Raw genomic sequence first — 22838 nt, 5'->3', positions numbered from 1 at the left:
TGACTGATTGTATTTGGTATAATGGAGCAGATGAAATGAAGTTGTTGCGAAGGCACTGAGTTTTTTCCTCTGTAAAAATATGAAGTATAAATATATAAAGTATGAGACACGTTTGTAAGTAGAGTGGCAGCCTAGTTTATAGCGATAAGATCATGGCAGATTTGTCAAAGCAAAACAGTAAAAGTAACGGCTTATAATAACATTGGTACAATTAAGTAGGTATAAAGAGTTAAGCCCAGTCAACTTCTGAAAACGGTGTCTATGGTTAGAAGCACAATATTACACAAGCCCTCGCACTCGGTTACTGTAACTAACCAAACCACGAGTTTGTCCAGTTCACGCCTCTCTTGGGACATAGTGCGTAAAGCGCACAATCCCTACACTCCTTATCGCCCTTGAACGCAGCAGTTGCGCTCCCCTGCTCTGCCTTGAACGCCTCCATTGGACTACAGAGGCCACTACTATAAACATATCACAACAGTCCACTCCAGAGAAGAAGTGCATTACGTCTTGAGCAAATTCAAAGTTGGACAAATTTTGCGCCTGTGACTATTTTTGCGTCATTCTGTGCGTCCGTGGCCAAACGCAGCCATCAACTTGGATTTGCGGAAAGTCTGAGGCAGCGACAATTCTGTAACGTTTTGTTGAGAAGATTGACTTTATAGAAGTAAAACTTGCGTGTTTGAGTTATTAAAAAAGTTTAAAGCAAACTCGAAACTTTATGGGGATTATTGTTCTACTCTGAGCGTCAGTTGCATCGAGTAAAACGACTTTTTCCAGCAAGAAGAAACAAACCTCGGCATGTAGCGCAGAACCTGGGTGAGTTACGGTCTACGTCTCTATCTAAATTGTAACGGTGCAGTTTTGTGCTTGTTTTTACCTTGTGTAGTTTACAGACAGACGTTATTAGCCTAAGAAAGTTTGCAAAAGTCTCAATGAGCGGATCTGAAATGTAGGCCAAATGCCTTGGCCACGTAGGGAAGTCAGGGGATCCCAAATATTTTAATGCCAGGCCCCCACCCCCTCCCGCAGCAGCACATAAAACATGATTCAAAACAATCTGTTGTATCAGTCTGAGCTTAAAAGCAAGAAAATCTACAGGTAGTTCCCAAAACTTAGTGCAGGCTGTAGACTTAAGTATAAGAGAAGATAGTTGTATTATCAGTGTAGTCTTTTACTAATAAACCACAAATTGAATAAAATGTGCAAGCTGCATGGTGACCTATACCGTGATTGTGTGCACATGCCTTCTCTTAACCTGTTAGTATTAGACTGTAAAAAGTGACATGAGACATACATTCTAGGAGTCTTAGAAATATGTATGTTTTTATTTCATCAACTTTTATAACACATGCATAACCTCTGTCTTAATTATAATAATTTCATTAATTCAGTATTTAAGTGAGTAGCATTATGTCAGAGACATAATGTAACATGTTAACATAAAGGCTGTTTTGTTTGATTTCCCATCTTTGGTCATAATGCAGTCATAAACATCATTTCTAATAACTCTGTTCTGTACAGTCTAGTCTGTCTTTTTTATTCAGCTCCAGCTTTGACTTATGCAGAGCCTCTATACTTTATTTTTGCTACTTGAAACTTACCTTGAAACTGACTCACTAACATTTATACACGATACACAATATAATTTGTGTAGGTAATGCAGTGATAAATAGCACATTGTTTGACCCATGCTGGCTTATTATAATGTTTGTCACTTGTGCGGAGCACAGTTCATGGACTCTGTTAAACTGATACAAGTCTGTGTTAAAACCTCTGCCCATGAACTGACTACATTCCCACTTTGTTGCCGACTTGTTTGTCCCAATCACACCCTGGCTCCATGTTGTGCCGACATGTTTGTTAAGATGTGTTGGGACACGCACCTCCGGACTTGCACTGTGTTACTGTAAAAATGGGGAGTTTTGTGAAGGGTAAATATAGCATAGCTGTAGGAGGCGTATCCCTACACTCGCACACTCTCAAATACACATCTGGCTGCCTTTATAAGCTACAGGCTTGCTGTGAAAATTATATGGTGCCAGAGCTCGTGGCTTGGGCAGTATGCTGCAAGTTTTTAAAGCAATGTGGGACGGTTTAGGGAGCAAGTTGTACAGTAGCATAATGTTTTAAGCCTACTGCTATGTGTAGTTTAGGCAGAACATCTAAAATACACCTTCACCATGAGAAAAGTAAAACTTGTGAAAAGATGAAAATAATAATATTTAGATTGTGTTCAAACTGACCATGCAGAAAGCTTGTTAGTTCAATACATCCTATTAAAGTTGGGAAAGCTAATTTGCGTGATGTGGTGTAAAAATAAAGCCTCACTTCGTACCATATCGCCCAATATTTAGAAAAGAAAGCGTAAGCATTCACTTCATTACAGGTGTTCTCAAAAATCTCAAAAATCTAAAACATGCATTTTTGCTGGGAGCAGGCTTGTCTCTTCTCCGACTGTTATGTCTACATTAGCTGTTCTTTCAAGTGCTTTATATTGATAAACCATCGAAAAAAAATTATAGTGTATGTTTTGAGTTTGACAGGTTTTGCTGCTCTTTTGACATAATGAACATATAACCTGGAATGTTCTGCAGTGCGGCTTTAAAGCAAAGATTCTACACTGGAAACGACTGCATCTCACCCATTCCACTTTAAGATCCCTCTGTCCTAACTTTTTCACATGTATTGCAAAACTGAATGAGAATTCATGTACTTGTTTACGGAGTCTCAATCTTTCAGATAGATACCGTGTTGTTTAGTCCAAAGTCAAAATGGTCAATTTATAGGTGTTTACGACATAATACTGGGCTGCCTGTAAAAAGAAAAGTGCCTATTGTTTGTGCAGCAGCGGCCGGTCAAGTCCTAAAGGCCAGTTGATTACAATGTGGGCCATGCACACCTGTAATTTTGGTCAAGTGCTGCTGCTACAGCACAGGAAGAGAGGGAGAAAAATATAGCAGCAGATTGTTATTGTTGTAGCAGTCCAAGAAACAGACGGAAATGTCTCCAAGTTTATTTGTGGCATTCGGTGGCAAAGTGCTCCAAGTAAATATGGTTGTAGAAGTGGTGAGTGGCATTTGCTGATTCGCTTGGACATAGTATATATGAGTAAAGTCTTTTAATAAAGTGAGCATTAACTTGTCACAGCAGCTCAAGGATATACTTAAAAAATCTCATATGCCAAGTAACCAAAAGTATGTACTTGTATGTTTACAAATATGGCTGGAGTTTTACTTCAACAAAAGGGTCAAAATGCCATTTGATGGAGGATGGAAGTGGGGACGTATAGCAAAACTGTGGTGGGAGATAGAAGTTGTAGATAGTTATGGCTTCATTGGTAAAGTACTTACTTTATTACTTTTACTCACCTGGCAATGTCTTTTTTGTGTTTTTTTCTTCAGTGCTGAAAAGTAAGCTAGTAATCTAGTTTTGGGTAGTACTATCCAATTGCCATAAAAATCTTGAACGTAAGGTATATTATTATTTAAGTTTGTCGTCGAACTAAGAATCAACACACACTTTCATAAAAGTGCCCATGCAGTACCGCTCCATGTCTGAAAATCGTCTCTATACAGTCTGTACGGTAACATCAAATCCTTGGACACATGAGGTGAAGTCCAAGTCCAACCAAATGCTTGTGGCTGGAGTGTTTTGTGGCTTTCGTCAGTGCCGTTGTGTAAGCCGTGTGTTCTCTCACAGACAATAACAGTGCCAACAACATGCTGCAGCCTGCCCCCTACATACACTCCCTACAGCTCTGGTCCAGGTGCTACAGGTGAACTGTCAATCACTCACGCATGCCCCGCCCCCCTAACCTCAAGCATGCACTCACGTGGTCTTTCTTGTTCACATGTGGCGGACATTTAAAAAGTGTGGGGGAAAAAAATGTGAATTCTGACTTAAGTGTTAAGTGCTATTTAACTAGTATTTTTGTCCATATATAGTTAGGGGATAGTTTGGATAGTTAGAGGATAACAGTTACATATCTTAGCAGTTCACCTGTCATTGTATCTTTGAGCAAATACTTGACCCACCCTGCATATGCCGTGACTGAAGTGATTGCCAGTGATTGGAGTGGCCATTGGTGATAGACATGTTTGCGTCAGTCAGCCAGTAAGTACTCCCTTTAATGGTAGCTACAAGTTAAGTTTGTTAGATACAGCCGGATGTAAACAGTAGCAGAGCAAACGTGTTTTTCCTTTGATTGGCCTGTAAACCTACTGAAGTGAGTGCCTCGGGGTAAGTTGTGAGTCTCTCTCTCTGTAGTGATGCACTGCTCATGAATGATGTGGTTTCCAAAAAAGAAGAAGAGGGAGAAGGAGGAGGGGGGTTGTGGAAAAAGTGAACAGCCGTGCGGTTTCCCTCAGAAGCTTGATGGCCCCATCGTGTTTTTGTTGTGAAGGTGTAGAGAAAGCCACTATCAGCTGTATCCAGTCCGCTCTGTTCCCTGCTCCGGTGTTTCCTGAACCACTGTACCAACACGATAAGAGCCTGAGAAACATCTCTATCCCATCACTGTCCTCTGGTTATCTGCAGGCTTTATTTTCACATCAGGGGTCCGGGAAAAAATAATACTGAGTAAGACTTTACGCTCCCACAGTCATCTTCTCACACAAGCCACATCTATATTACGAAGGAGGATAATGTGTTCTTGACATTGGGGTTCACAAGTGTATTCTTTTTAAACGTCTCAAGCCTGCAAATATGGATATCATATATGGACATCAGGAAATATATGCCTAGTGGTACTTGGAAGGTCAAATATAAAGTCTGAGAACCACTGTAACCCTTAAGTTGATGGGCACAAGCAAAAACTATCAATAATGACCACTCTTCCACATCAAAATGCCATAATATAATAAAAAGTGTTGGATTGAGTTGGACTGCTGGTTATGTGTGAATGGTCCTCTGTTTATCACTTTGGCTGCGAAGAAGAAGAGCGTCTTTGTGTCACAGATTGAACTAAAGAGAAAAACAAAACTGGTGCGAAGGAAGCAGCAGATGTAGTGAGCGTCTGCCGCCGGGACCCACCATCTGTCTGCAGCTGTTTGTGTGGGGCAGACGCCGGGTCACTCGCTGTCTTGAAGTCTCATCATCCAGAATATGCGTATTTATTTACCTTTATAGTGTTTGAAACAACGCTTTGCTTTATTTATTTATAATATGTGAACTAAACTGTACGAAAACATCACTAAACATGCTTGATGTGTGGAGTAGTTTTGAGGATAGAAACTGTTGGACTAAAGGCAATTTCAGCGCTGAAATTATTACAACTCTGGGGAAATTGAACCTCGCAGGCGTCAGTGTCGTCTGGGTAAATGTGATTAACAGAAGCACTCTTACAACTGGCCCATAGGAGACTTTAAACCATATGACGCTGTGTGAGCCTGTTGCTGTGAAGCACTTAACCCATGCGTTTGTCGGGCTCCGGCGCTCAAGTGTGACGGAGGAAGGGCCGGGGATGCGCTCAGATCAGATTGATTGAGTTACACACGCTACACTGGCGCCGCGGCCCTCTGCAGCCTGCACCTAATGATCTGAGCAGTGGGCGACAAAGTGTTGTTTTGTTCTGTCTTTGTGTGAGTGAATGGTGCGGAGCGGGAGACGAGCCGCCCGCTAAAGGAGGTGCTGTCGTGTTCATGTGTTCTGGTCTGTGTGCTCGGTGTTAGCGACGCTTTTACACTTCACTTCTAACACTGATTGCTATTGTGACTGGATTTGCAGTTTTTGCTATGGTTTCAAATAAAGAATCAGTCTACCATGCATATTATAACGTTTGAAGGAAAATATTAAATTGATTAATTTACAGATATTAATTGCGACACTAAATCTGGAGCCACATGCCTTTCAGATTATGGTTGTACAGAGTTGGCAGGTTTTATACATAAATCCTTCAGGAAACAGATTTTAACAGTTGCAGTTAAACAAATGGTAGCCCTAAAACTTGTGATTATGATTTGATTGCGATTAATTGTGTCTGGCAACATTTGCTGTGTATCTTACAGCAAATACAAAATATATATATAGCTTATTTTGCAGTTGCTGTAACACAGAATGAAGCATGCTAGCAATCTATTTTGTTTTTTTCCCTTTTGTCTCTGCATGTTTAAACTAAACTTACTTCTGAGCGGGCACTGACTGCAACATGGTACATGTACTGTATTTTAGATTCTTCATTTATTAAGAGTTAGGCTCATAGTTGTTTGATTTATCTCAAACAAGGACACTTCATCAGTACAAATACATTATAACAATAATATTTGCTTAATTTTGTCACGCTGACATAGAAGCTGATTCATGCTGACTTCTACATGGCCATTATCTCCCAAAATGCAGCTCTACAACGATGTGTTCAGTCTGAAGTGGTTGAAAGGTGTGAGGATCTGATATATCGGCTTTGCTATGCCTGATCCCGGTAGGGCTGGGTAAAACCAGGAAGCTGTAGTGTGTGAGTGGCTGGTGATGGTCGGAGGGACTGATGGCACAGACTGGCAGCCCCACTTCTGTCAGTCTACCCCAGGGCAGCTGTGGCTTAACACAACCGAGTATGGTGTGAATGAATATTGCACGAAATTGTAAAGTGACTTTGAGCATAAGGAAAAGAGCTATCTAAGACTATTATTAATGATAGTAATATTGGCTATCTGCCATGATTTTGCCAAAAAGAGGATGGTTAGGGCTTTAAAACCCTCCCTGAGTGCCCTTGGTCTCCGGGAAGTTGTGACATTGCTTTGAATATTTGTGTCCAAAAGTCCTTTTTCAGAACTGCTCTACACGTTACACAATAGCCCATGTATTCCAAACGATACTAGGGGAATACTTGGGGATTTTTCTTTTGGCGCTAGAACTAGACTTTTTCATCTTGTGTTTCAAAATGTGACCACTGGTCAGCTGCCATCTTGTTCTGTGTTTACATAGAGTATGGTGGGCAAAAGTGTGAAGGTCACATGTATGAAGGTATATTAGTGTCAAAAATGTAATAAAATAATCAAGCAATTAGTGCCAAATAGTTAGGCATATAAAACGTTTTTATTTCTAGAAGCATATCTTAGTGGTAGTTGGTTAAATGTTTGTGATGCCACATTCTGGGACTGGAGGCATAATACCGGATGGCAGTGGGACGTATGGGATGCAACTATTCCACACTAATAAACACTTTGATTGTGTTAGCTTGTAGCTCCTCAAGCTACAGGTAAACAACACACAATCTTTCAAAGAGAGAGCGTTCATAGCAGTATTCATGTTTACTGCACTTTGTTATGTGAAAGCAGTGCCTTTTTATTATTGTGCTAACAGTTTAAAACAATGTTTGCCAATAATACTTCATGAATTCTGCTACTCAGAAAAGAATGCCAACAGTGTTTAAATACAACTCCAATATTAACAGAGTTTGCCCCAAATTCAATACAAAGGGACAATGAAGCCGCTTAAAGCCAAAAGCAACTTGGCTCAAAGCTCAAGTTAAAGAACCACTTCTTTGCAGTAGGACATTAATAAAATATATTTAGATAAGTTAACCTAACAAATTATTTTCACAAAAGTGACAAGTGTTGTTTCTGTGATTGAAACCTTTACTAAAGTCATAAATGTTTGATTTTAGGGAATTTTGGAGATGAATATACATCAAATTAAATCGCTTATCTTATCGGCCTATATATCGGCTATGGATCTTTCCAACCCTCTTCGTATCGGTATTACCCCAATAATCCATATCGTTTATGGGCCCTAGCTGCTCTAAGGGAGTCACTTATCAACACGGGGGGCTAAATAGCAAGTGCATATAGCTGTCTGTGAGCATGTTGCACTGAAATGAACATTTTAAATTGCCTTTATTACAGTATTTAAATGAATCTGCTGCTTATCCACTCGTTTTGCACATGGGCAGTTTGACCCCCTGACTGTATCAAAGTCTGTTGTACATAGAGCGACATCAGGATGAGTCAAAACCTGACTAACAAACCATCATTTGTGGGTGGTCTCAATGTTATGCCTTAAAACATTTCAAAAACTGACATCCGTACGGCCTTAACCTTTTGCTGCGCCAGGCTGGGAATGTTTTTAATATATTTTTATCCTACAATTGCCAAATGAAAAACAACCCTCTTCCCTCAGTTTTTTTTCCCCTTTCACTCTTTCCGCACCACAAAATTACAACTTGCAAAATCATAAACCTATATGCGTTTTTTTTTCCCTTTTTTTTTCTTCTTTTACATGCTGGAAATAAACATAGTAAAAAATGTGACTGAGCGCTCCGTAGTATTCGGCCCCAGCTTATTGTGTGTCTGTCTGACTTTTAACTTCGACCGCACTCTCTCAGAGCACTGCGCTGATTGCTGGTTTACTGTCACACTAAATGCTGTTTGGTCCTTTGGCTAACCTCGGTGAAAAACCCGGGTGGGTGTGTGTTTGCGGTGCGCCCTGTTCATGCATGTCTAAGTTTGTACACTACGCAGAGAAAGTATGCAGCTTTTATTTGTGTTTTTGTGTGCGTTTTTTCTAAATGGGGGTGGGTTTACCGTCAACATGCGATGGCGCTTCCCTTAAACATCGGGGCCCCTGGACGCCGTTACCGCAGATCTTAAAGAAAGTAAGATTGACTCACCCGCTGTGGCATGGATGGTGCAGCTCATTAAACCGTTGAATATGCTGATTCCATTGTATTGTATCGCTTTGACAAACAAGGGGCCTGCTCCTAAGTGTGACGCAAGTCTGAATCATTGCTTGGTGATTCTTCTTTCTCATGACGGGATGAATCTGCCGAGCCGTTGAAGAGACTGACTTTTATATTCACTATTCATGCAGCCTGCCTATACTATAACCCTTTGCCGTTTATTGTTATAGTTTGCTGTTAGTGCGAGTAAACTCAGGGTAGTAGAGGGGAACCTATTGTAGATGCTTTAGTGGTAAGGGAAACCAGATCCCCTGTAAAACATAACGACGCAGACACAGGGAGAATTTGGCACTTTTCACAAATGATCTGCCCAAGCCATTGATGTTCAAAGATTCGATTCGGTCGTCATCACTGTCTTTGTTCCCCGGCGTCTCCCATTCAGCCCCGTGCACTTTTTCACCGCTCGCTGTGCCCTGTCAGCGCGCACACTCTTTTCTCCTTGTGCTGCATATTTGTGTCAGGTGTGCTCTGTTTTTCCAGTCGGAGTTGCACAGGAATGTGGGCTCCGGTCCAAGCTGACTATCAACAGCAGGACAAGAAGCAACACATCCACGCTGTCTTTCTTCCACCTTCTTCTTCTCCCCCCCCCGTTTTCTCCTTTCCTTATCTCTCAAGCCTTTTTTTAAAATGTGTTTATACCTCGGCTTTACTTGGGAATCGCGATCTGAATGATACTGTGGAGCGGACAAATTGACCACCCACTTATAGTATCTCAATCTGCGAACAAACTCTACTGGAAATAACAAAAAACCCACAGTCATAGTCATGTGGCCAAGGAGCTGAATGTAAAGGAGCAGTGGCACATGTGGCACTGCGTTTATGTGTGATCTTACACTCTGTACATGATCCCGACATTACAGAGGCAGATAAAAGGCCTCCCACACGGACAGACATGAGACTTTAGCTCCTCCATTAGGTCCTTAAGCCGTCGCCGCGTTCAGTAGGACGTGTGTTTGATGTCCGTTCAGCCGTAGATTTGACATGTCTGCGTCCTGTGTCTGACTGGGCCTCCTGGGAGCGGACAAACCACAGCTGCCGGGACGAGGGAGGGAATAACGGTGTCTGCTGCTTCTGGGCTAATCTAATATACACCAAACTCTGCCTCCAGCTATGTTCCAGATTCTCACTGTTTTGACTTTTGTTTATGTTTGTGCACGGGAGATTTTTGACATAGAGAGGCACAGTGTATATTATGGGGGCGCTCAGACTAATGCTTTTTTCTTTCCCTCTGCAGCCTCACTTCATCGGGACCCCCTCCACCATCCTGCTCCCCCTCTCAGGACATCTTTGGGAATGGGCCAGCGCCTTGCCAGGGTGCCTGTCTCCGCCCGCTGGTGTGGCTGGCGTCGTGCGAGAGTGCGGAGGGCAGTGGACAGCCTATAGACCCTCCTCGGGCTCTCTCCCTCTTTCACTTTTTTCGTTTGCCGTCTTCGCCTGTCACCCCTTGACCCGGCCCGTCGTGACCTCCAGAGCGACCCCCTCTGGTTCCTTCAGCGCCGGCTCTCAGCCATGCCCTTCCGGCTGAAGCTACGGCGCACGCGTCGCTACAACGTCCTCAGCAAGAACTACTTCGTGACCAAGATCCAGCTTTTAGACAACACTGTGATCGAGTGCACACTGTCAGTGGAGAGTACGGGGCAGGAATGTCTGGAGGCGGTGGCACAGAGGCTCGAGCTGCGAGAGGTAAGGGTTGAGCCCCCTCCCCACGCATCACATACACATTATTAGAGAACAAATGGCTCCACAAAATTACATTGAATAAATAGTTCAGGTACTGTAAGTCACTTGACAAAAACTTCACCCACCGCCATATTGGATGATGTCAAACTGCTCATCTATCCTGCCTTTCTCACTGTTTTACTGTCATAGAGAGAGAGACTATAGTGTACCTCGCAAAAGCTTAAAACTTCACTGAATCAAACTGTGAGATGAGTAAAATCTCTTAGCTGTTGCCTAAATGCGTTTCTAGCTCTCGCAGACCCTCCCACACATCCCGATTGTTCACTTGAGTTTATTAGAAGCTCGTGGCGCTGACGATCCTGTGTTACCGATAGCTGAGAGTAAATAGTATTACGTAGTATGAACATACTTTTGTACAGTGGCTCTCAACTGGAGAACATTTAGGACCCACCTTAAAGCATGACAAGTTGTGAGCGAATAAAAAAATAATTTCAACTTTGCTGTTCGGTCATGTTTTAATATATTTAATATCAAAATACTCTTCTTCATAGAGTTTTGTATATTATTGATAAGGCAGACTGTCAAAAAGTCATTTTATGGGAAAGTCTTTAAATTGCAGCCTATTGTATTGTATTGTAAGATGTTATTGGGACCATAAACAAAACATAAAAGACACAAACTCATACGAACTCAAAATACAACCTGCTATGATTGTGGCAGTTGTGAGCTCAATTTCAGATGTGCAGCTCAATACATTTACGTCTTAGTACAAACGATTTTGTTTTACATTTTGCACATTTTTAATTAGGCTGTCCGAAAAAGGAGTGGGGGGAAGTAAACACTTATTTAGTCCCACCCCTTTTAAGTACTGTCAGTCTCTTGTTCTATTTACTTTTTAGGCTTCCTTAAAACAATAATTTGAGCACTGTGATCTAAATCAAGTTGTCATATACAGTGTGAATACTACCTACCAATCAACATCAGGTTTACAACACAACAGCTGAACATGAAACGTCAGAGATTTTCTTCCGATACATACTTAGAGAATATCCATTCTTTGTATTGATATTTAAACTGTCTGATATTTAACCTGCAAACCAAATACATTATTACATTGCTTCTGCTTTAATTGCCATTAAAAGGGCATGGTAAATGGTCGCAATTTATATAGCGCTTTTCCACCTACATTAGGTGTTCAAAGCATTCACATCAAGGAACCACTCACCCACTCTCATTCACGTAAACACAGGGATTGGAGCTTCTGGGTTATAAGACAACCCGCTCTACCATCTGGCCCACTGTCGCAAATAAAAAATGCACATTTGAAGACCCTGAAATACTGTTCCACATTCAGCTATCTAGAAACTTGTTCATACTCTACTACTACTACTCTACTTTTGATCTTTCAACCCTTCAATAAGGGTCGTTTCACGTCAAACATACATATAAGCCACATTGTCCTTGCGTCAGAGCCACGTGCCTCTGTCACCGTGTCTTCTCGGTCTGCACTGTCTTCACTTCAGGGTCACTGCAGAAGAAAGGCTCGCGACTTGTCACAATTGCTCCTTTTAACACCACCCACTTCCTGTGATGTGCCAATCACTTTTAACACATAAATTCCTGATCATAGGTTAAAAAAACACCATCTCCCTTTTTTGAAGCAGCATGTTATGTTGAAATGCTCACAGCTTCGTAGCTTCAATATATCGATCCCGCATTTATCTGTTTTCCTTTTATTGAGATTTTTTTTTAGATCCATCAGTGTATTCAAGTACACTCAGTAGCTCTATATTGGCTTTATGTGGTAACTAAAGCTACCTGTACTGCCAAACACTTTAATTATATCTCAGCATATCGTTCACCCATATTCGCAGGCTTTATACTTGCCGTCTGCAGAGGGCATTGCATTCACCAACTGAATAACTGCAGCCTTTGAGATTTGCTTATTGAGGGCATTTAAACATTTGATCCGATTGCTTGAAATTGCGCGGCCGTGTAGTGTTTGTGTGTGGAAGGTGATTAGAGCTGAGATCACAGGGCGGCTGCTGGTGTCTTTGAGCGCTTTATGCGTCTGTCTGAGTGTCTCCAAACGCAGCAGCGGTGCTTGTGTGCGTACTTGCGTGGTGTTGTGGTATTTCCCATCTGTCAGTCATGTCATAAATAACGGGATGTGACGCCTCGGCTTCTGTCTGCTGTTTGGGTCCGTCTTTGTTATTTTATTGTTTCGTTTTGATTTCAATTCGTTTTCCCACCTGCATCGCTCGGTGTGTCAGAAGGCAGTTTTACGACTTTTCATGACTTTTATTACAGCCAAACCACATGAATTAAACAGGTGTGGGATGATGCTATCGCTATGATGCTATTTCTGGATATCTTGTCCTGGCTTGTTAGTGAATAATAGTCCCATCATTCACATTAGTTGCTACTGCTAATGACATTTGCCCAATTGCAGATTTTGCTGAAAATGTAGCTTTGATAATATTAAAACAATATCAGCAATATCACAATATCACACAACTACAACCACAAATTAAAAATAAAATACTCCACCCACTAAATTATAGATTCTAAGTGTACAAAATATACTTGAAATAGTTGGTGCATAGTTGGTAAAGTGGCTGTCCTTTCAAATCTTTATGCTCATCACTTCCTCCCTCCAACTCTTATTGTCTTTTTGTCTTAGACCCATTACTTCGGGCTGTGGTTCCAGGGGAAGACGCACGCCCCGGCCCATCGCTGGGTGGAGCTGGAGAAACCGCTCAAGAAGCAACTGGACAAATATGGCAACGAGCCGTTCCTCTTCTTTGGAGTGATGTTCTACGTTCCTAATGTGTCTCTGTTGGAGCAAGAAGTCACCAGGTACACGTTACATAACAATACGGAAGGTTTCTTCTTGCAAGTGAAAGTCTTTAGGGTGCTGTGTTTCCGGTCTGCTTAGATGTGCCCTAAAAGAGCCGTGAATGGTAAATGTGGAATAACTGAAATGCTTCTTGACCCGTTTTCACCTGATGTAAATCTAATATACAAGAAAAGTTCATGTTTTATCTTTATTTTTGTTGGACACACAATTAATCGTAGCGTTGTGTGCTAGACATATTTCTGCAAGTATTCTTTTTATTCTTTAAAGCAGTACTAAGTAATTCATGCCCCTAGAGGCCATACTGCAGGTGTCGTAGCATGTTGTGGTTTTTTACTCATAAATTGTCCGAGAGAAAATACTATGGATCGGGAAGTTTGGGCATCTCTGCTGAGACTGCTGCCCCCGCGACCCGGCCCCGGATAAAGCGGAAGAAAATGGATGGATGGATGGATGGAGAAAATACTACGCTGGGAGAGAGGGATATTGTACATCCAATTACATAATACGAGCGATCGCGATGTCGTCACATCCGGGGGCCGTGGTAGGCATTTTATGTTTTAAACAAATGATAAGAATCCCATGATTGGCAAAAAACAATGTTCATAAACAGGGCATTTCTTCTATGCACGGTTTTATAACATGCATCAGCTGTTGCCTACCGTTCACCAAAACATCCGGCGAAAATTGCAGAAGTAAACAATAACAGCGATCGCTCGTATGGAGGTCATTTTTTTCACTCAAACTTGGCTGCAAATACTGTTTAAGTGGCGCTAGCCTGCAGTTAGCTTGGCCCGTTAGCCTGTTTGCTTCTTCTTTTGTGCAATTGTGGTTTTCTGGACAGAGACACTGGGGGCGACACTTGTATTACCCCCAAAGGGACTACGAAAAGGATTCATTAAGGTAACTAAGGTTACTTAGTACTGCTTTAATACTTGGAGAGGCCATTGGCACAGATTAGTCGCCTCATTTCAGTCACTCTACCCTAATACAGTTGTGGCTGTATACGAAGCACAACAGTAATAACAATGGGGAGTGAATGAATTATCGTCCATTGCAGCGCCATTGTTTTCATTTTCTTCACTTCACTAACCAGTCTAGTAAATGGACATGACAACTCACAGCTCATATACTCACATCACAGTGTTAGCCAATGCGAGCATGAACAACACAGTATGAAGAGAGGCCATGGAGTGAGTGGTCGTTGTGTAGTGACAGGATGCAGTCCCACAGACCCACCTTATGCTCGGGTCCGTTTAGCACTGTGCTGGTGAATCTGTGGCTTCTGCATGACTGCGTGTGGGAAAGGTCAATCGCTGGTCACCGCTTGACTTGTTGATGCTAGAGTTACTTCGCATTGTGAGAATGGCGCGTTCTTCGTTGGCATTAGAGCAGTGATTCTTGAGAAAAGTATTGAGTCAGTGCTAAGTTAGAAAGTGGTGACAACAAAACAGCTTCAAGCAATTGTTTATTAATGTACACATGTGGTTACAGGATTGCTATTTTTTTTGCGCCAAAGGACTGAGTTTTGAATACATCAAACACTGCCATTTTGACAAGCATAAGAGAGAACAAAAAGGAAGCCAAAGGTATTATCTTTATTTGTGCCGAAGTATCACCATGTCCTGGTTGTAACTAGGCTTGTCCCACTGTTACTCATAAGAGTCTGTGATGTAGGCCTAAACCTGCTTTGAACAAGAATTGTTTGGACAAAGACAAAAAAAACAACCAAGATTTAATATCACCATTATAAGGTAAAAAAAAAAAAGATTGGATTAGAGCTGCACAATGGATATCGACTCCGTTAACTATACTTTGGCTATTGTGTAATCCTAATTTATATTATATTAATGTCTGCGACAATAAAATGATAAATTAGCAGTATTTTGTCATGAGCTTTGACAGTGAAAGTGCACGTTGGTTTCAGAGGAGCACGGATCTGCCTGGATAAGGGGATGGTATTCCAGGAATCCCCAGTAGGCTTTTATGGTTCGAGTGTGTGGTTGTGCGTGTGTGTAGGTGTGCGTGTGTGTGTGTGTGTGTGTGTGTGCAGGGGGTTATAGGGTTGAAGGGTTATGATGGGGCCTTGGGGGCAATTAAGCGAACAATACCCCCTCTCTTATACCTCCAAATTCTCCAAAGTCTCGTTCAGTTCTTGAGCATCGTGTCATTTCTACAGCCAGGTTTTTAACCCTCATTTCATTATTCGTCACCTTCCTGTTCTTTTCACTACTTCTCTTTTCTTCTTTTTTTTCTTTTTGGTCAGGAATGTTGGCTCAGAGGTGCAGTTTAGGAGGCGGACCATGCATTCCTCCGGGCAGAAGTGCTGGGGGTAAAAAAAAAAAGGGGGAACTGGCAATGCGTTTACATGCATTGCTAGGAATCAAACAGCTTTCATTAGATTAGTCACTTTTTTTATTGCTTCTTTAGTAGCAGAGAGGTTTGGCCGCCTTTCACCTTTCAAAATCTGCAGCGTCATGAGATATTGTGAAGAAACGCGTCCGACTACGGGACATATGAAAGCATGCCAGGTGTTGTACTTGGCCCCGGGGTCTGACTTTGCACACGCCTGCTCTCTTATGTGAAAAAAAGTGGAGGGATTTTGGACAAAAAGATGAGTGGGGTATCGCGTTACGGCTTTGTAGTCTAGGAGGCAAGTGGGGATTACGGCGAGAGTTCAAACGCTGTGTCACGAATGAATCACAGAGACAACATTTCACACAAGTTTGAGTAAAGTCTACCTCGACGCCCATTTCACACAATTTATTAGGCCTCTTCCTATCTGCAAACCAAAACACAGTAAATCAGTCGTAGGATGCGTTTGCCATGGAATAAAGGAACATCTTCTCAAAATGAAAAACTCTTCATGTTCCTATTGGGGTGCAGTAAAAAAAAAAAGAAAAGAAAAAAAAAGGCATTTCTTATGGCATGAACAAACAAAGCAGAAGATTTTGGCCGCCAACATTGTCTAATTTTCACAGCTGCAGCAGAAGAAGCACTTGAACGCATGGGTCAGGTTACTGCGCTTCAAAGAGCTCACCACATTACACAAGTCTCATCACTTTGAAAAGAGTGATGGATACTGAAAGAGTCTATTCAAATTAAATACAAATGAGCATTCAATTTAAGTCAATTTAATTCAATGCAAGTGGATTTATTTTGGGATAATGTCCAATTAAAAAGGGCAAATATTAAGAAATGACAATATTGACTTGACTGTGGCCTTCATGGTACAACACAAGTGCTTGTCGCTGTAGACAGACAATTCAAAATCTCAATTTTAATGGTTACAATTGGTAATTGCAAAAGAAACTGCACACATTATCCTGACTCCAGTCTTTTGAAACCTGCCTCTACAAACATGTTCTGAGATGCATATGAACCTTGTATTACTTTTAACATTAACCTCTTAACCCCCGCCGTAACCAAGTGCATTTTCTCCCGTTCGGCTTTACCCAAATCTAAAAGGTTGCAGCCTATAGGCCAGAGTAACGCCTCATTTGAAAGTTAAGACCTACACATTTTTCTAGCTTTTTTGTCGCATATTCATCGTGCCGTCCACCACAGATAAATTTTGTTTTACTCACAAAGATCTGACACATATTTTCAGAAACTCTGGGAAAAGGTCTTTCATATTAGGCATTGCACCGGACTATAGGCTGCAAAAACATGACTAAATGCGACAACACAGGACAAAAAAAAAGTTTAGATCAGTTTTGCAGGTCTTAGCTTTCAAATGAGGTGTTAGACTGGCCTGTAGGCTGCAAGGGTCCAGCTAGAAAGCTTCTGGATTTGGGTAAAGCCGAACTGAACTGAAGTGATTTGAGAAGATGAACTGCAAATCCTATCACCACAACCAAGAGTATCGCTTTAAGATATTTTTCCAGAATTGTGCAGCTCTAGTCTCAGTTCTCCACATCTAAGTAGCTTTTGATACTGTATGTGTTGGCAAAGGAATGGCCGCCGTACGTATATAAAAGCCAGTCTGGGGCATCTGGCCTGTCCCCCCTCCCCCCACCAAGGCCAAAAACACACCGAAAAGCCTTGAAACCCAAGCTTTGTCAGACTAGAGTTATCAGCTATCACATACAGCTGTACACTGTTGTGGGGCTTGCTGATTCAACACATTTCAAAGTGCCTCCCACACAGGCCGTCTGGACCCATCCCGGAGTGAGGAGGGGAGGGGAGGGGGGGGGGGCCTGCCAGGGTCATGGCTCCTCTGCCGGGCCGGGGTTGAGGGTTGGGGAGGGGGTGGATGGGACGCATATGCTGGAGGCTTGTTGTCCAGGCGGCTCGGACATCTGGTGCTCTGTCTTGAACATGCGTGGGCACATAAGGGCTCCTTTGTGCTCGTGTGGCTGCCCCCGGTGCCCGCGGAGGCACGCTGCCCAAGTGCGAGTCGCCTGTCGGGCCTTGTATGGAAGAGTGCGCCTTTGTCAGTGCGGCGTGTTTGTGTGTTCACCTGTTATCGCACTCGGGTGGTACATACAGGACCTGTCAGGTGTTGACGGTGTGGAGACAAGTGGCAAGGAGCTGACAGGTGAAAATGAAGTATTTGGCTGCTTACAATGTCCTTCCTGTGTCACTTTGGAGTTTACGAGTAGCATAATGTTTCCAATTAGTTAGTTTTTGTATCTCTTTAAAGTGGGCTACGCTATATGACAACAAAAGACACAGATTCATCTTGATTTTTGAGACTTTATCAATATGGTTCATGAGATATATGTTTCAAGATTAAATACAAAAAAATAAGAAGCTTTATACATTAAAAAACAATGGTAAAGTGTTAAGAGTATCTATAAGTGACTTTATATTCAATTATAAATGTGTGACTCAAGAAACTTAATAAAAGAGTGTTGTTTTCTGTAGATAGATTTCCATGCAAATTTCTATAGTGCCCCTTTTCTAAAGAGCAGCATAATGTGAATAACTACATAAATATTTACCTGAAGTGAAACTCTTAACCCTCGCCTGAACAGAGCACATTGTCTCCAGTTTGGCTTAACGCAAATCTAAAAGCTTCTTGAAAAAAAAAGAGCAAAAGAGCGACCAAAATGTGACGGAAAAACAGCAAAAAGGTGACAGAAAACCAATGAAAAAAGCCACAGAAAAGCAACAAATGAGTGACAAAAGTGTGCCAGAAAATATTTAAAACATTTCAATATGTGACAAAAAAATGTATGATCAGTTTTGTAGGCCTTAGCTTTCAAATAAGATAATACACTGTTGAGAAGCTACATTAGATTTGGGTAAAGCCGAACTGGAGGGAACGTGCTCGGTCTGGGGTGGGGGTGGGGGGTAAGTGGTTAAGTGAGGTCTGATGTCATTGCAATGATACAAAGAGCGCCTTTCAATTGGGCAACTAAACAGGTAACTAGGCCTGTCACAATACCAAATTGGAAGTTCAATATATTGGGGCAGGAAAGTATCGCGATAAACCATATTATTGACTCCCAACGATATTCGATACTGTCAACTCTCAGGCTTAAAAATGACAGTAAACCTTTGCTCTAAAAGTGCATCATCACGATACCACACAAGCTGCGATAAACATGAAATATAATGTAACTAAATTTGCTTCAGTTCAAAATCTAAGTTTTACATATAATATTTAGTAATTATCGTGACAGCCCTACAGGTAACATTTCAAATTGGCAAAATGTTTTCCTTTGGTTGTTTTGCGTATTGCTTTTCATTCATACCTACATAAGTACTCTAACTCTACCTCTTTATGCTCACCCATTGTTTATGTTGAATAGGACACACTCACACCTATAGACTCCACAATGTTGCGTCTTTGCAGCTCAAGCTATAGCACCACAACACGGGCGACCACATGCCGAGATGCTGGGAAACACACGCTATTTGTCAAGTCCACAATCATTCCAAGGTTTTGTGCCCCTTGTCGGGCCCCTCCCCTTTGCCCGCTGCAAACCCCGCCCCTCGAGGTTGGAGTTGGCTAATTAGAGGGTGAATGGCAGCTTAGCCGACTGGTGTAATGACAGGGTGAGGGAGGAGGGCGGCGCCGATTATAGGGAGTCCGGAGAATGCAGCTCAAAAAAGAGAGAACATGAAGTGGGGGATAAAAATGCGCAAGAAGGATATGAACTTGAATTCTGTGGTGGGCAGAGCGGAAACATAAAAGAGACACTCAGACAAGCAGACCTCCGACAAGGCACTGGTCCTGCTATGTTGCCTCATCCTCAGGTTGGCAAGGAAATGTATAGAAATTCAAAGGTTAATGCTTTTCTCTTGAAGCATTGAAGCATTTCATTCAAGTTTCAACTTCAACCCTAAGAAAGCAACTGCAAGAACAAGGTTTTAAAGGGGGGAGGTTGTTTTTAATGTCATCAATCGACTTGTACAGCAGTGAGTCACAGATCATTGTAAAGAAGTGTGATTCACCTCTTTCCCACATGTAGCACATTGCTGTAGAGTTAATGCAATCATTCTGACAAATCCTCGGTTACTAAAGCAACCAAACATGGAGAGAAAAGAGTTAAATAAATAAAATTATTGTAAAAAAGGAATTTAGGAAGTACAAAAAACAATGAAACATTAAATTACACTTTTTATTTGGACATGTGGGACATAATTAAAACTCCTATGTGTACTGAAAGACATTTTCCTAAGCTGTTTCCCATCTTTGCAGGTATCAGTATTACCTTCAGCTGAAGAAGGAGGTGTTGGATGGACGTCTCCACTGCACAGTTGAGCAGGGCATCAGACTAGCGGGACTAGCAGTACAAGGTACAAATGCTTTGCTTGCGCACACTGACATTTCATGTGACAAATCAACCAAGTAAGTACCGAAGTAACCGAAGAGGGGATAAGTGAGCAGATGCTACACTTTTGACTGGTCATCTTGACTCCACTTCCTAATATGGCCGCATACCACAGGAAGAGCCAGTCCACTTGAGTTCCTATGGTATCAGTCTCCACACACTCTGGGTCCTGTTCCCGGGTGCTGTCTGTTTCTGTGGGGAATGTAAACAGCTAGCTTATCTCTAGCTCCAAGGTTAGTCTTAGGAAAGCTTTATCTGAGGGATGAGGATCTGCAGCTTCACCTCCACTTCTTAGTATGAAACAGTGTTCAGGATGTACTTAAAGGAATAGGCCACCGTTTTTATATACTAAGATATGTTCTTACCTCACTTTAGTCGAATTAATATATCCCCGTCTGGTCATTGTCCGCGCGCTCTGTCACGCAAACGGAGCACATACGCAGCCTCTCCCATATGTGACATAGCTCCGAAAAAGCTCACGATAGAAGCTACCAAGCTCTTCCACGTGTTCCCTATTTAAATAAAGTTACGTGAAGTGTTTTCATGCGAAGTATATTTACACAGAAATGTAACGTGTCGATTTTATAAGCAAATAAAAAGGGGGACTATATTGTGAGGCGTAATGATACGAGGAGCACAGCGTCCGCGTAGTAACTCCTAAAGACTTCCCCCGCTCACTTCCGTCAATAACCTTTAGGAGTTACTGCGCGGACGTTTTACTCCTCGTATCATTACGCCTCACAATATAGTCCCCCTTTTTATTTGCTTATAAAATCGACACGTTACATTTCTGTGTAAATATACTTCGCATGAAAACACTTCACGTAACTTTATTTAAATAGGGAACACGTGGAAGAGCTTGGTAGCTTCTATCGTGAGCTTTTTCGGAGCTATGTCACATATGGGAGAGGCTGCGTATGTGCTCCGTTTGCGTGACAGAGCGCGCGGACAATGACCAGACGGGGATATATTAACTCGACTAAAGTGAGGTAAGAACATATCTTAGTATATAAAAACGGTGGCCTATTCCTTTAACCTGTGGGCATTTGGAAACCACCCCTGTTTAAAAGCCATACTGTGCAACATTTCACCCAATTAATGAAAGAAAATACCAGCCTTAGTTACATACTGTATAAATAAGATCTTGTGTCTTTTTTACAGCCGACTTTGGAGACTACACTCAATTCAAGTCTCAGGACTTCCTCAGGGAATACGTGCTGTTCCCTGTGGTGAGTTTCACACTTCAAATATGATATGAACACGAGTTTGTGTAGCCTGCAGGCACATTCTGGCTGTCTCTTGTACCGCCTCTCACATACCTGAATGACAGGTACAAAGCATACAAAGACAGACAAACACACACAGCCAAAACAAATTGAATATCTATTTCTGAATGCCTGGAAACTAGAATATGTATCAATATATAGATATAGAAACAATATTTTTTGCATTTACTGTTTGTAGAATTGGCCAAATGGAGAAGAAGTCTTGGAGGAGTGGACACAGAAGGTTGCAGAGGAGCATAAGAGTCACTGGTACAGTCTCTTTTATCACTTGCTTGCCTATTTTTGCCTTCTTTTTGTTTATGAACTTTAAAGCTCTTTAAGTCCTTTGAAAAGCCCAATATAAAAATAATATGTATTATTTGTTGTCACTGTGGGCGATTTCACAGGAAATATTAAAACTCTAAATTTACATAAAATCTGACTCCATAAGATCAATTTAAACACAGTTAAACAGTTAAGTTTAAAGTATTAAAGTATCAAAAAGGTCTCGCCAAGTGTGTTCGTTGATCCCAAGGTCCGAGGAGAAACCACCAGAATTCAGTAGCTTTAGTCAAAGAAGATTTATTCACATCACACACAAACTGGCAGAATTACTTGGTAATGATTCTTTCCCTGCATTTTCCTTCTGTGTTCTTTTACTGCTCAGTCAAATGCACATTCCAGAGGCAGAGCTGCGGTACATCAGGCAGGTGGAGAAGCTGGATGGATTTGGACAGGAGAGCTTCCCCGCAAAGGTAAACCATCAGGATGAGTCTTCCCTCAGTAATTAAAAAAAATAAAATTAAATCACAATAGTGTAAGTATATGACTAGACATGTTTGTCTCTGTTGGTGCTACTTGTAGTGGAGATGTTGTCCTAGAGTGTGATAAAAAAGCATTTGAGATTCTAGCCTTTGAAGTTACAAGTTCCCATTACAGTGAGCAGTGACTGTCCTTCATATATATCCATGATATTTGGTTTTAAGGACAACTACACCAATGACATTTTCATCGGCGTGTCCTTCATTGGAGTGTTTGTCAAGCACAGAAATGGCAGATCCATCATGCTTCACAGGCAAGTCTTGTCTCGACACATTTTTCGTTTCAATATTTGCATAGATTTATATTTCTGAAGTTCAACTTGTACATTGAATGCTCTCACGTATAACAGATGGAAAGACATTGGCACTATAGCTCACAACAAGTCGGCCATCACCGTGGAGATAACGAGTCGAGACGACACCATCATTTTTCACATGGTGAGTGTTGTGTCTGCGGATGCCTCCCAGGGCTGCACTGGGAAGTGAAGTCATGCAAATCATGTGTGTCAAAATCACTGCATTTGGAGCAGCTATTGAAATACCTGCCTTATCGCCGTATTTGCAGGAGGATATGGAAATGGCCAAGTACATTTCTCGGCTCTTCACGGCCAGACATAAGTTCTACAAACAAAACAAGATCTGTGCAGAGTAAGTTTGAAGGACACCTTTGAATTGCATGAATGTTGTGAGAACAAGGGCATAACACCTTTTGATAATCACCCTTTACACTAGAATTAAGTAATACAACTTGCCTAA

At 41.7% G+C, this 22838-nt stretch overlaps 1 protein-coding gene across 1 annotated transcript in view; it reads left to right on the top strand.

The window, feature by feature from the left end:
* The first annotated feature begins 439 nt into the window (after positions 1 to 439).
* LOC306974414 (tyrosine-protein phosphatase non-receptor type 14-like) overlaps positions 440 to 22838 on the top strand; it is a 30706-nt gene continuing 8307 nt past the window's right edge. Inside the window, exons 1-10 of the mRNA XM_079571650.1 lie at positions 440 to 819; positions 9909 to 10357; positions 13038 to 13213; positions 19864 to 19961; positions 21158 to 21225; positions 21461 to 21531; positions 21929 to 22016; positions 22248 to 22336; positions 22433 to 22520; positions 22648 to 22730. Coding sequence (XP_079427776.1) covers positions 10184 to 10357; positions 13038 to 13213; positions 19864 to 19961; positions 21158 to 21225; positions 21461 to 21531; positions 21929 to 22016; positions 22248 to 22336; positions 22433 to 22520; positions 22648 to 22730 — 935 coding nt within the window. The 5' untranslated portion in view covers positions 440 to 819; positions 9909 to 10183. The remainder of the gene's footprint in view (positions 820 to 9908; positions 10358 to 13037; positions 13214 to 19863; positions 19962 to 21157; positions 21226 to 21460; positions 21532 to 21928; positions 22017 to 22247; positions 22337 to 22432; positions 22521 to 22647; positions 22731 to 22838) is intronic.

Source organism: Gobius niger (genome assembly GCF_951799975.1).
Source record: "Gobius niger genome assembly, chromosome: 15".
NCBI lineage: Eukaryota > Metazoa > Chordata > Actinopteri > Gobiiformes > Gobiidae > Gobius > Gobius niger.
This window is presented reverse-complemented; position numbering and strand designations above follow the sequence as displayed.